At 37.0% G+C, this 13,074-nt stretch overlaps 1 protein-coding gene across 3 annotated transcripts in view; it reads left to right on the forward strand.

Annotated features, from left to right (window-relative positions):
- ANKRD45 (ankyrin repeat domain 45) overlaps positions 1-13,074 on the forward strand; it is a 59,175-nt gene that overhangs the window by 40,930 nt on the left and 5,171 nt on the right. For all 3 annotated transcript variants that reach the window (XM_059146203.1, XM_059146204.1, XM_059146202.1), the window contains exons 4-5: positions 8,053-8,147; positions 11,016-11,154. In XM_059146203.1, coding sequence (XP_059002186.1) covers positions 8,053-8,147; positions 11,016-11,154 — 234 coding nt within the window. The remainder of the gene's footprint in view (positions 1-8,052; positions 8,148-11,015; positions 11,155-13,074) is intronic.

Here is a 13,074-nt window from a genome sequence, read left to right on the forward strand (position 1 = left end):
GCAGGCAGAGATCCCAGGACCCTGGGATCATGACCTGAGCCGAAGGCAGAGGCTTAACCCACTGAGCCACCCAGGTGCCCCGAAGATAAATTTTTTTAAAGATTTTATTTATTTATTTGACAGACAGAGATCACAAGTAGGCAGAGAGGCAGGCAGAGAGAGAGGAGGAAGCAGGCTCCCTGCAGAGCAGAGAGCCCGATGTGGGGCTCGATCCCAGGACCCTGGGATCATGACCTGAGCTGAAGGCAGAAGCTTTAACCCTCTGAGCCACCCAGGTGCCCCTATTGAAGATAAATTAACCCTATAGTTGTGGGTTCATTTCTGGACTCTCTATTCTGTTCCATTGATCTATGTGTCTGTATTTATGCCGGTACCATATTGTTTTGATCACTATAGCTTTTTAATATAACCTGAACTCCAGAATTGTGATGCCTCCAACTTTGCTTTTCTTTTTCAAGGTTGCTTTGGCTATGTGGGGTCTTTTGTGGTTTTATACAAATTTTAGGATTATTTGTTCTAGCTCTGTGAAAAATACTATTGGTAGGGATTACATTAAATATGTAGATCACTTTGGGTAGTATAGAAATTTTAACAATATTTGTTCTTCTAATCCATAAGCATGGAATGTTTTCCCATTTCTTTGTTTTTCATATTCATCTTTTTCATCAGTGTTTTATAGTTTTCAGAGCACTGCTCTTTCACCTCTTAGGTTAGGTTTATTCCTAGATATTTTATAGTTTTTAATATAATTGTAAATGGGATCAATGTCTTAATTTGTCTTTCTGGTTCTTCATTATTGGTATATAGAAATGCAACAGATTTCTGTATGTTGCTTTTGTAACCCGTGACTTTGCAGATTTTGTGTATCAGTTCTACAGATTTTTGGTGCAGTCTTTTGGGTTTTCTATATAGAGTATTATATCATCTGCAAATAGTGAAAGTTTGGCTTCTTTAGTGCCAATTTGGGTACCTTTCATTTCTTTTTGTTGTCTGATTGCTGTGGTTAGCACTTCCAGTATTATGTTGAATAACAGCGGTAAGAGTAGACATCCCTGTCTTGTTTCTGACCATGGAGGAAAAGCTCTGGTTTTTTTCCCCCATTCAGAATAATATTAGTTGTGGGTTTTTCATATATGGACTTTATTATGCTGACATTTGTTCTTTCTAATCCTCTTTGTTGAGAATTTTTGTCATGAATGGATGTTGTACTTTGTCAAATACTTTTTCTGCATCTATTGAAAGGGTCATATGGTTCTTATCCTTTCTTTTATTAATGTGGTGCATCACATTTTAGTATATGTGCTGCCGAAGCGAGCACTGTGGTGCATCACATTGATGATATGTGAATATTGAACCATGCTTGCAGCCCAGGAATAAACCCCACTTCCTTTATTCACAGATGATTCCACCAAACATATAAAGAATAGCTAATACATATTCTTCTCAAACTATTCCAAAAAATAGAAAAGGAAGAAAAATATCCAAAATCATTCTATGAGGCCATGATTGGTGAATGATTCTTTTAATGTACTGTTGGGTTCAGTTTGCTGTTGAGAATTTTTGCATCCATGTTCATCAGGGATATTGGCCTGTAGTTTTCTTTTTAGAGGAGTCTTTTTCTGGTTTTGGTATCAGGGTATTGCTGGCCTCATAGAATGAATTTCAAAACTATTCTTTGTAATAGTTTGAGAAGAATAGATGTTAACTTTTCTTTAAATATTTGGTAGAATTTGTCTGTGAAGCTGTCTGGTCCTGGACTTTGGTTTGTTGGGAGATTTTTATTATTGATTTTTATTACTGATTTGGTTTCTTTGCTGGTTATCAGTCTGTTCAAGTTTTCTATTTCTTCCTGTTTCAGTTTTGGTAGTTTATAAGTTTCTAGGAATTTATCCATTTCTTCTAGGCTGTCCAGTTTGTTGGCACATAGTTTTTCATAATCTTCTCTTATGATTGTTTGTATTTCTGTGGTGTTAGTTGTTGTTTCTCCTCTCTTGTGTGTGATTTTATTTGGGTCCTTTTTCTTTTTGATATGTAGGGGCTTATCAAGTTAGTTAATTCTTTCAAAGAACCATCTCCTGGCTTTATTGATCTTTCCTTTTTTTTTTTTTTTTTTTTTTTTAGTTTCTATATCATTTATTTCTAATCTTTATTATTTCTTTTCTTCTGTTGGCTTTGAGCTCTTTTTCTTGTCCTTTCTATCCTTTAGGTGTAAGTTTATGTTGTTTATTTGAGATTTTTCTTGCCTCTTAAGGTAGGCCTGTATTGCTATATACTTCCCTCTTGTGACCACTTTTGCTGCATCCAAACCTTTTGGACCATTTTGTTTTCATATTCATTTGTTTTTATGTATTTTTTATTTCTTATTTGATTTCCTGTTTGACACATTCATTGTTTAGTAGCATGTTGTTTAAGCTCCATGTATTTGTGAACTTTTCAATTTTTTTTTTTTTTTTGTGGTTGACTTCAAATTTCATAACATTGTGGTCAGAAAATATGGATGGTATGACCTCAGTCTTTTTGTACTTGTTGAGGCCTGATTTGTGACTTAGTATGTGATCTGGTCTGGAGACCATCCCATGTGCACTTGAAAAGAATATGTACTCTGCTGGTTAGGATGGAATGTTCTGAATATATTTGTTAAGACCATGTGGTCCAGTGTGTCCTTCAAAGCCATTATTTCCTTGTTGATTTTCTGTTTAGATGATGTATGCATTGATATAAGTGGGATGTTAAAGTCACTATTATTGTTTTGTTATCAATTAGTTCCTTTATGTTTCTTTATTATTTAATGTATTTGAGTGCTCCCATACTGGATGCATAAATATTTATAATTATCTGCTTGTTGGATTATCCCATTATGATATAATGCCCTTCTTTATCTCTGTTACAGTCTTCATTTTAAAATCTAGTTTTCCTGTAAAAGTATTGCTACTTTGGTGTTCTTTTGACATCCAGTAGCATGATAAATGGTTCTCTATCCCTTCACTTTCAATCTGCAGGTAAAAAATGAGTCTCATGTAAGCAGCATATAGATGTCTTGTTTGTTTGTTTTTTACTCTGTGTTTTTTGATTTGAACATTTAGTCCATTTACACCCAGAATAATTATTGATAGATATGTACTTAGTGCCATTTTATTACTTGTTTTGTCATTGTTTCTGGAAGTGTTCTCTGTTCCTTTCTTGTCTTTGTCACTTTTGGTCTTTCCTTTCTACTCAGGGAGTCCCTTTTAATATTTCTTGCAGGGCTGGTTTAGTTTTTGTTTGTCTGGGAAACTCTTTTTCTCTTCTTCTCTTCTGAATGATGGCCTTGCTGGGTAGAATATTCTTGGCTACAGATTTTTCCCATTCAGCACTTTGAATGTGTCATGTCACTCCCTTCTGGCTTGCCGTGTTTTTCTTGAGAAATCTGCAGCCAGCCTTGTGGGTCTTCCCTTGTAAGTTAAGGACTCCTTTTGTCTTGCTGCTTTTAAGATTTTTTTTCTTTATCACTATATTTTACAAATTTAGTTACAGTATTTTTGGTGTTGGCCTGCTTTGGTTGATTTTGATGGGAGTTCTTTGTGTCTCTTGGACCTGGATATTTGTTTCCTTCCCCAGATTAGGGATTTTTTTTGCTATTATTTCTTCAAATAAATTTTTTGCCCCCCTTTGTCTCTTCTTCTTCTGGGACTCCTAGAATACAAATGTTATTACTTTTGATGAGGTCACTCAGTTCCCTAAGTCTATTCTCATGTTCCATAATTCATTATCTCTTTTGTCCAGCTTCCTTATTTTCCATTATTTTGTCTTCTGTATTGCTAATTCATTCTTCCTTTTCTTCCAGCCTGGTGTTCATTGCCTCAAGCCCGTTTCTAATCTCAGTTATTGCAATTTCATTTCTGACAGATTCCTTTTAACTCTATTATTTCTGTGTGATGGGTCTCCCTGAAGTCTTCCATTCTTTTCTCAAATTCAGAGAGTATCCTTATGATGCCTTAAATTCTCCATCAGGCACATTACTTATATTGGTTTCATTTAGATCTCTATCCATAACCTTATCTTATTCTTTCATATGGTCTGAATTCTTCCATCTTGGCACTTTGTTTAAGCCTCTACTGCCTCCTCCCTCTCCCCCTCATCCCCCTCTTCCTTCTTCACCTCCTTCTCCTTTCTTCTTTTCTTCTTCTTCTTCTTCTTCTTCTTCTTCTTCTTCTTCTTCTTCTTCTTCTTCCTCCTCCTCCTCCTCCTCCTCCTCCTCCTCCTCCTCCTCCTCCTCTTCCTCTTTCTCTTCCTCCTCTTCCTCTTCCTCTTCCTCTTCTGTGTGTCTTCCTCTCTCGCTTTAGTTGTAGAATTTGTTCAGGTTCGTTTCTGGGAAATTTAGGATGATCATTATCTACTTGTGTTTGTGGGACAAGATGAGCCTATCGTCCCCCTATCCTGCTTCCATCGTTCTCTGTATAGTGATCTTTTTAACTCTCTCAAAAACTCCCATATGGACTTTCATGAGACTGTATGATGATCATGGTAGACTGGATAATGGCCCCCAAGCATATCCAGGTCATTAACTGGAGTCCATGAATGTTATAGGGCAAAATGGACTTCGCAGATATGATTAAGGATTTTGAGATTGAGAGATTATCCTGGATTCTCCTGGTGGACCCTAAATGTAATCACAAGTGTCCTTAAAAGAAGGAAATAGATGTTTGACATGAAGAGGAGGAGGTGATGTGACTGGAAGCAGAGAATGGCATGATGTACTTTGAAGGTGTTGGGAGGGACCATAATCTGAGGAAAACAGAAAATTGCTAGAAGCTGAAAAAGACAAGGAATAGTTTCCCCTCTCAGGCCTTTAAAAGGAGTCAGCACTGTCTGTGCTTGACTTTTATCCAGTGAAGTTAATTCAGACTTCTGGCACTCAGAAATGTAAAAGAATACATTAGTGTCTTAAGCCATCAGGTCTGTGATAATTTATTATAGCAGCCATGGAAAACTAAGATTTTGGTACCTGGAATTAAGGTACAGCTATAAAAAAATATCTAAAAACATAGAAACAGTTTTGGAATTAGATAGTGAGTAGATAGAAGAATTTTGAGGTACAAAATAAAAAAAGCTTAGATTGCCTTGAGCAGACTGTTGGTTGAAACACAGAGAGTAGAGATTCTGCTGGTTAGGGTTCATGTTCTTGGAAAACGGAGGAAAGACAAACATGGCAGAAAGCTTGGCTGAATTGTGTCCTGTCCGTATATCAAAAGCAGAATTTGTAAGTAGGAAACTTGGACCTTTCACTAAAGGGATTTCCAAACAAAGTGTTGAAGGCATGACCTGGTTTCTTCTTGTTGCTTATAGTAAAATGTGAGAGGGAAAATATATACTGAGGAAAAAACCTGTTATTTAAAAGAGAAATGGGACTTGATAACTTGGGAAATTCTCAGCCTATCCAGGTAGCAAAAGTGCTAAAATTAGGAGATTCACTGTTAGGAAAGTGTGCTCTGGAGAAAAAGCAAGGATGTGACTTAACAGTGTTTTGTGGGTGCTGAAGAGATTGGGTGTGTTACTCATGGCTTCCCTCAGCCATCTTAGCAGAAGCCAGAAATAGAAATAAGATTATCTAAGAAGGATCCATGGAGGAGCCTGTTGTTTAACGTAATGAGTCTCTGTGGCTTGCAGGGAGACTCGCAAGGTTTTTGAGGATGTTATACCAGTAGCAGCATTGTCAGTTTGAACAAAGGGAGATGAGAAAACAAAAAGTAAAAAGGTTGTTTGGGGCACCTGGCTGGCTCAGTTGGTTAAGCATCTGGTTTTGGCTTAGGTTATGATCTCAGGGTCCTGGGATCGAGCCCCGCATCGTGTCATCAGGCTCCCTGCTCAGTGGGGAGTCTGCTTCTCCTTTTCCCTCCGCCACTTCCCCTGATTGTGCTCTCTCTCTCTCTCAAATAGATAAATAAAATCTTAAAAGAAAAAAAAAAAAAAAGGAAAAAAGCCTGCTGGACTCCCAGAACTCTGCAGACAGGAAACAGACTGATGAGGCTATTCAGCTGTGAACACGTGCTACCTTTCCTTAAAAAAAAAAAAAAAAAATGGAATGCAGTCTGGAGCGCCGGCCAAGAGGATGGAACCTTCTACCACACAGGATTATTCCTAGGTCTTGACATCTAATAGGATTTGCCCAGTGGGATTCTAAAATTGCTTGGGACTGGTGACTCCTGTTTTCCTTCCACTTCCTCCCTTTCTGAATGGCAGTGTCTACAACTCTTACACTGCGTCTGTCCCACCATTGTGTTTTGAGAATAGAGAACTCGATTTCTAGTTTCACTAGTCTGTAGGTGGAGAGGAATTTTACTCCAGGTTGATGAATCACACCAAAGTTTCACCCATAGCTTGTTTAGATGATTTAGATAATGAGATTTAAGACTTCTGAGTTGATATTTTAGATGAGCATTTAGACATTGGGTTGATATTGTAATGTGTTGAGATTTTTGGATGTTGGGATGAGGTGAATGTATTTTGCATGTGGGATAGTTGTGAATTTTAGGGCAGGCTGTGATGAGCTGAAAAATGGCTACCAAACATATCTAGGTCCTTATACCTGGAAACTGTGAATGTTATTTCACATGGCAAATTGGATTTTGTAGATCCTTCAGTCAAGCATGGGGAGATTATTCTGGATTATCAAGGTGAGACCCAATAAACTTTGAAGATGGAGGAAAGAGCTACCAGTCATGGATACAAGCTACCACTAGGACAAGAAAATGGGTCTTCCTCATAGGTTCCTCAGAAGAAATCAGCCCAACACCTTGACTTTAGCCCATTGATACCAATTTTAAATTCTGGATACCAGAACTATGAGAATAAATTTGTGTTGTTGTAAGCTATCAAAATCTATAGCCATTTGTTATAGCAGCCACAGAAGGTAAATACACCAAAGCTTCAAATTAATTTGGGGCTTATCTACAATTTGCAATATTCTGTTGTTCCATCTAGGAATATGGTAAACCTTTCCATTTATTTGAGTCTTTTATTTCTCTCAAGGTGTAATTTTATTCAAATAGGTTTTGCAGATTTTGTGATGACTTTACTATGGATGCTATAATGAATGGAATTATTTTAAACACTTGAAAGAAGGAAAGAAAGAAAGAGAGAGAGAAGGAAAGAAAGAAAGAAAATAAATCTGGGTGTCTGGCTGGCTCAGTTGGAGGAGCATGCCACTCTTGATCTCGGGGTCATGGGTTTGAACCTCATGTTGAGTGTAGAGATTACTTATATAAATAAATATTTTAAAAAGAGAAAAAAACTATTTTTGAGTTTATTTTGAAGGACCACAAAGGGTAAAAGCAAGTGACAGCTTATTTATTGGAAATGAATTTTTATTCCTTTCTCTAGAGTAGATTTTTTTTTAAAGATTTTATTTATTTATTTGACAGAGAGAGATCACAAGTAGGCAGAGAGGCAGGCAGAGAGGAGGAAGCAGGCTTCCCACCAAGCAGAGAGCCCTATGTGGGACTCGATCCCAGGACCCTGAGATCATGACCTGAGCCGAAGACAGAGGCTTAACCCACTGAGCCACCCAGACGCCCTCTAGAGTAGATTTTTTAATGGAATATGGACTCTTTAGGATTAGGTGTCACATTTTATATTTATTTGTCTTCAAAATTTTAGCATCATTTTAGGAACACAATGAATGTCCCAAAGTGCTATGCGAGTTAAGTTATCTATCTTGAAATTCAATGAAACAACCTTAACAAATCTACACACATTTTTATAAAAATTTTTTACTTTACTTAAATGAGAGAGAGCAGCAAGAGGAGAAAGAATGAGCCGGGTGGGGAATGGGCAGATGTAGGGGAAGAAGCAGATTCCTCACTGAGCAGGAGTCCCAACATGGGGCTCAATCACGGGACCCCAAGATCATGACCTGAGCTGAAGGCAGACACTTAACCAACTGAGCCACCCAGGTGCCCATTCTATTACATAGTCTTTATAAACGCCGGATATATAATAGTACCTTATAAATAATTGAGCGTATTTTTTAGTCTTTGTCTTACTGTTGTGCATTTTATTGTCCTATTCCTTCAGAGGCAAGGCTGGCTCTGAAAAAATATATTGCAAAGGTCTCTGGAGCTGTTACAGACACAGAAAAGGGACCAGGGAAGCTCTTTAAGGAAGACAAGGTACTGCATTGTGATTATTGTTCGTTCCGAAGTCTTTTGAGATTTTTGCTTTCCATCTTTAATTTCTTTTTTTTTTTCCATCTTTAGTTTCTATACTAATGCTCTAGAGGTAGATGGTGGTCCTTATTGCTGTCTTGTCCCTGCCTCCCAACTTTCCTCCTACCCTCTTCCCTCCCTCCTTCCTTCCCTTACTCCTTCCTTGGTAAACTACTCGTAAGAAATAGACTGATAAAAATTAAATGAAATAGTATTAAGGAGTGACATAGAGATGTATGTACTAAGTATCACACTCAATAGCATGATACTTTTTCAAAAAAATAAACTTATTTATTTTTTGAGAGAGAAAACATGAGCATGCATGAGCAAGTGGGGAGGGGGCGGGGCAGAGGGACAGGAAGACAGAGTCTTAGGCAGGCTCTGCATGCTGAGTGGGGATCCTGATGCAAGGCTCAATCTTACAACCCTGAGATCACCATCTTGAGATCATGACCTGAGCCAAAATCAAGAGACAGATGCTTAACTGAGTCAGCCAGGCACTTGAACTTGAATACATTTTTAAAATGTATTGTTGAGTGGGAAAAAAAAAATCAGGAAAGACTACAGAGATTTTTATAAACTTCAAGACCAAGCAAAATAAAACTGTATTGTTTAGGGATACCTATGTATAGAGTAAAACTATTAGAAAAGAAAGCAAAGTTATAAGCACAGATTGTCATTATCTCTTGGAGGAGGATTGGGAGATGAATTACAGGCAAGGCACAGAAATAGCGTTATTCTGGCAATGTTCTGGTTATTCTGTTGATTAGTGGGGTCTATTGATACTCATTTCATTAAGCTTTGCTTTAAAACTTACATATATATCATATTTTAGTTTCTTTGTATACATATATTGTATATTCAAAGTTTACATAATGGTAAAAAAAAAAAGATACACAAATATAAGGAGAGCTAATTGTCAAGCCAGCTTTCCACATTTACCATATACTAAGTTCTGCATATAGAGTAGTTTATTGCTTTGCATATACACTAAAATAAGAAAATGTGCTCCAGGTACCAGAAACGTGTTTTGGTTTTAAATTCTCTCTCTCGGAGTGCCTGGGTGGCTCACTCGGTTGGATGACTTGATTTCAGCTCTGGTTGTGATCTCAGGGTGGTGTAATGGAGTCCCACATAGGGCTCCTCACTTAGTGGTCTGCTTGAGATTCTCTCTCTCTCTTTGTATGCCCCTCCCCCTGCTTGGGCATGCACTCTCTCTCTCAAATAAATAAATCTTTACAAAAATAAATTATGTCTTGCATTTCTGTACAAGATGTTCTGTGAATTCCTTGTAACTTAAAATTCTGATAAAAAGCAATTACCTATTGCTCAAAATGTAATACATCCCCACCTCTGAGAACATGAGAAGTTACACATTTTACTTGTGGTTTGTAAAACACTTTACAAAAGATCTCTTTTGGGACCAACAAAATATAGGCAAAATTCTATTAGACTCTATTGGATTCTAATTCCCAGCTATTGGATCTGGGAAACAAAAATTTCCTGCCACAGACAGTACCTTGTCTAACAAGTTACTATAAAAGCTTTTTTAATTTCAATTTTTAAATATTTGGTTATTTGAACTAGAAAATACTGTGTACATGTAGTAATAATTAGAATAAAATTGAAATGCCTAAAGTAAACTTAACTTTCTTTCTTCCATTTCCAGTCTTACTACCTTACCCTGTGGTTCTGATAACAAGCTTGTGTTAATTTCGCCATACTTGTCCCATCAGTTCTATAAACATATGTATGCACACATAAACGTACATACATTTTATAAGGTTTTGTTTTTATATAAGTGGGATTACACTATACATTTTATTCTTTTTTTAAACTAAATATAATTCCTTAATTTGCTTTTCTTTCTTTTAATAATATATTATGAACATCTTTTCAAATCCACTTGATTCTACCTATGTCTGCGTACAGTACTGCTTATTTAATAATATGGACAGGCCATACAATAAAGCATTCATTTCTCTTTCTTATTACTAACCATAGAACAAGTAAACATCTTATTTTTTTAAGACTTTATTTATTTATTTATTTGACAGACAGAGATCACAAGTTGGCAGAGTGGCAGGCAGAGGGAGAAGGAGAGGGAGAAAGAGACTCCCTGCCGAGCAAGGAACCTGATGTGGAGCTCAATCCCAGGACCCTGGGATCATGACCTGAGCCGAAGGCAGACTCTTAACTGACTGAGCCATCCAGGGGCCTCCAAGTAAACATCTTAAAGCAGACGCCCTCAGTTTGCTGTGCACGACAGAATTAGCTTTGCAGTGCAAACTGAGACGTTTTCAATGAGGTGGAGCTCTTCTGGAATTTCTTGCACTTCCTCTCTGAACCATCTGAGAGGGAATAAAATAGCATTGTGTATTTAGTTGCCTTTGGGTCATACCATCCATCTGTTCTTCTCCAACCTTTGCAAACACTTCTCTTCTCACAGGGCCCACTGAAACTAAAGAATTAGGGAGAGGGTATTCACTGGCCCAAGACTTAATGACTCTAGATTATGAGTTTTATTATATACGACATTCCACTGATGTTAGAGCTGTGTGTCCAACATAGCAAGTACTAGCCACATGTAGCTGTTTTAAGTTAGAATTAATTAAAATTAAATCAAATTAAAAACCCAGTTTCTTGGTCAGACTAGCCCCTTTTCTAGTACTCAGAGGCTATAAATGTCAAATGGTGACTGGTTTGGACAATGCAGATGCACATTTCCATCATCCTAAAAAAATTGTGTTGAACAGTGCTAGTTTAGAGATACTACAGAGTTTTATTTTCCAATAAACAAGTAGAAAATAAACTCTTTGTTTCTGTCTTTAGAATACCATCCTCACTGCATGCCGTGTAAAAAATGAGTGGTTGGAAACCAATCTGGAAGCTTCCATTAACGAGATTTTTGAACAGAAACAACAATTGGAAGATATTGTGACTCCTATCTTCACAAAAATGGCAACACCACGTAAGTTTTGGATGAAAATGGTTTGAATGTCAGAAAAGATGAATATGAGGTTCAGTGTTGTTAATTCTGAGATACTCTGATTTTAACAATCTTCATTAAGTAGCCATTAACCTTTTACCAGCACATATATGAGTATGAACTCCCTGGGTTTGTTATTAGTTTCAGTATTAAGAATAACTAAAGGGCGCCTGGGTGGCTCAGTGGGTTAAGCCGCTGCCTTCGGCTCATGTCATGATCTCAGGGTCCTGGGATCGAGTCCCACATCGGGCTCTCTGCTCAGCAGGGGCCCTGCTTCCCTTCCTCTCTCTCTGCCTGCTTCTCTGCCTACTTGTGATCTCTGTCTGTCAAATAAATAAATAAAATCTTAAAAAAAAAAAAGAATAACTAAAAATAATAACTGAATTATTTTTACAGAGAATGTCTAATACTAATCTTACTATTGTCACCATTACTCATTGTTTAATTTTACATAATTTACTGTGCCTTTGAATTTCAACTAAGAAGTCATGTCCTCCTAGGAGATAGAGTGGCAGAATTTGAAAAAACACTTTCAGTTTTATAACTGTATTTTGTAAAGCCTGTTGGGCAATACTCTTCTGTCCCACTATCAGGAGGGTGCACTATCAGAATCTTGGTGGCAGGCATACCTAAGAATTTTTAAAATATCAGGTTTATTGGGATATAATTCTTAGACTATAAAATTCACCATTTAAGAATGTACAAGTCAGCAGTTTTCAGTGTATTCCCAGAGTTATATAATCATCACCACCATCTAATCTCAGAACATTTTATCACCCCAAAAAGAAACACTATTGGCAATCACCTCCTACCTCCTACGAGCCTCTGGCAACCACTAATCATTCCTATTTCTGTAGTTTTTCCTGTTCTGGACATTTTCACAAATCATACAATCTGTGGTGGTCTGTGTCTGGATTCTTTCATTTAGCTTATTGTTGTCAAGGTTCCTCCATGTTGGAACATGTTTCAGTGTTCCTTTTTTTTTTCCTGAATAATATTCTGTTGTATGGATTCAAATTTATCCGTGCATTAGTTGGTGGATATTTGAGTTTCCATGCTTTTGGCTATTATAAATAACAATGCTGTGAACTTTCCTATACAAATTTGTGTGACTGCTGGTTTTCATTTCTCCTGGGAGAATTGCCAGGCTGTGACTAATCATTTAGAAAGTGTATGTGAAGACTCCGTTTTCTCCACATCATCATCAACATTTGTTATTGTCCTTTTAAAAAAATTTAGCCATCCTAGTGGGTGTAAAGTGATACCTTAATGTAGTTCTAATTTGTATTTCCTTAATAACGGATGATGTTAAGCATATTTTTATGTGTTTACTGGCCATTTGTATACTTTCTGTGGAGAGGTATCTGTTCGAATCCTTTGTCCATTTCCAAGCTGGGTTGTCTTTTTCTTGTTGATTTGTAAGTGTTCTTTATGTATTTTGTGGAGTCAAGTCCCTTATCAGATATATGCTTTGCAAAGATTTTCTCCCATTCTGTGGATTATCTTTTCATTTTCTTGTGTTCTTTGAGACAGAAAAGGCTTTAAGTTTGAAGTCCAATTTATCCGTTTTTCCTTTTGTTGCTTGTGTGTGTCATGTCTAAGAAACCTTGCTTTATCCAAGGTCACCAAGATTTACTCCTATGTTTTCTTTGTAAGAGTTTTGTAGTTTTAGCTCTTTTCTTTTAGCTCTATGGTCCATTTTAAGTTCTTTTTTATATAGGATGTGAACTCATTCTTTTGAATGTGGACACTCAGTACCTAAGATTTTTTTGTTTATCAAAAGGTGCTATGGTTTTTTAAAGGTTAAGACAAACAAACCTAGATCTTCTGGCAGAATATCCCTTGCCGTCTTTACCCAGTATCTGTAGCGCTTATGCATAGCCTCTGCCTAGTCCCCTGAAG

This window comes from Mustela lutreola, chromosome 14 (genome assembly GCF_030435805.1).
Source record: "Mustela lutreola isolate mMusLut2 chromosome 14, mMusLut2.pri, whole genome shotgun sequence".
Lineage (NCBI taxonomy): Eukaryota > Metazoa > Chordata > Mammalia > Carnivora > Mustelidae > Mustela > Mustela lutreola.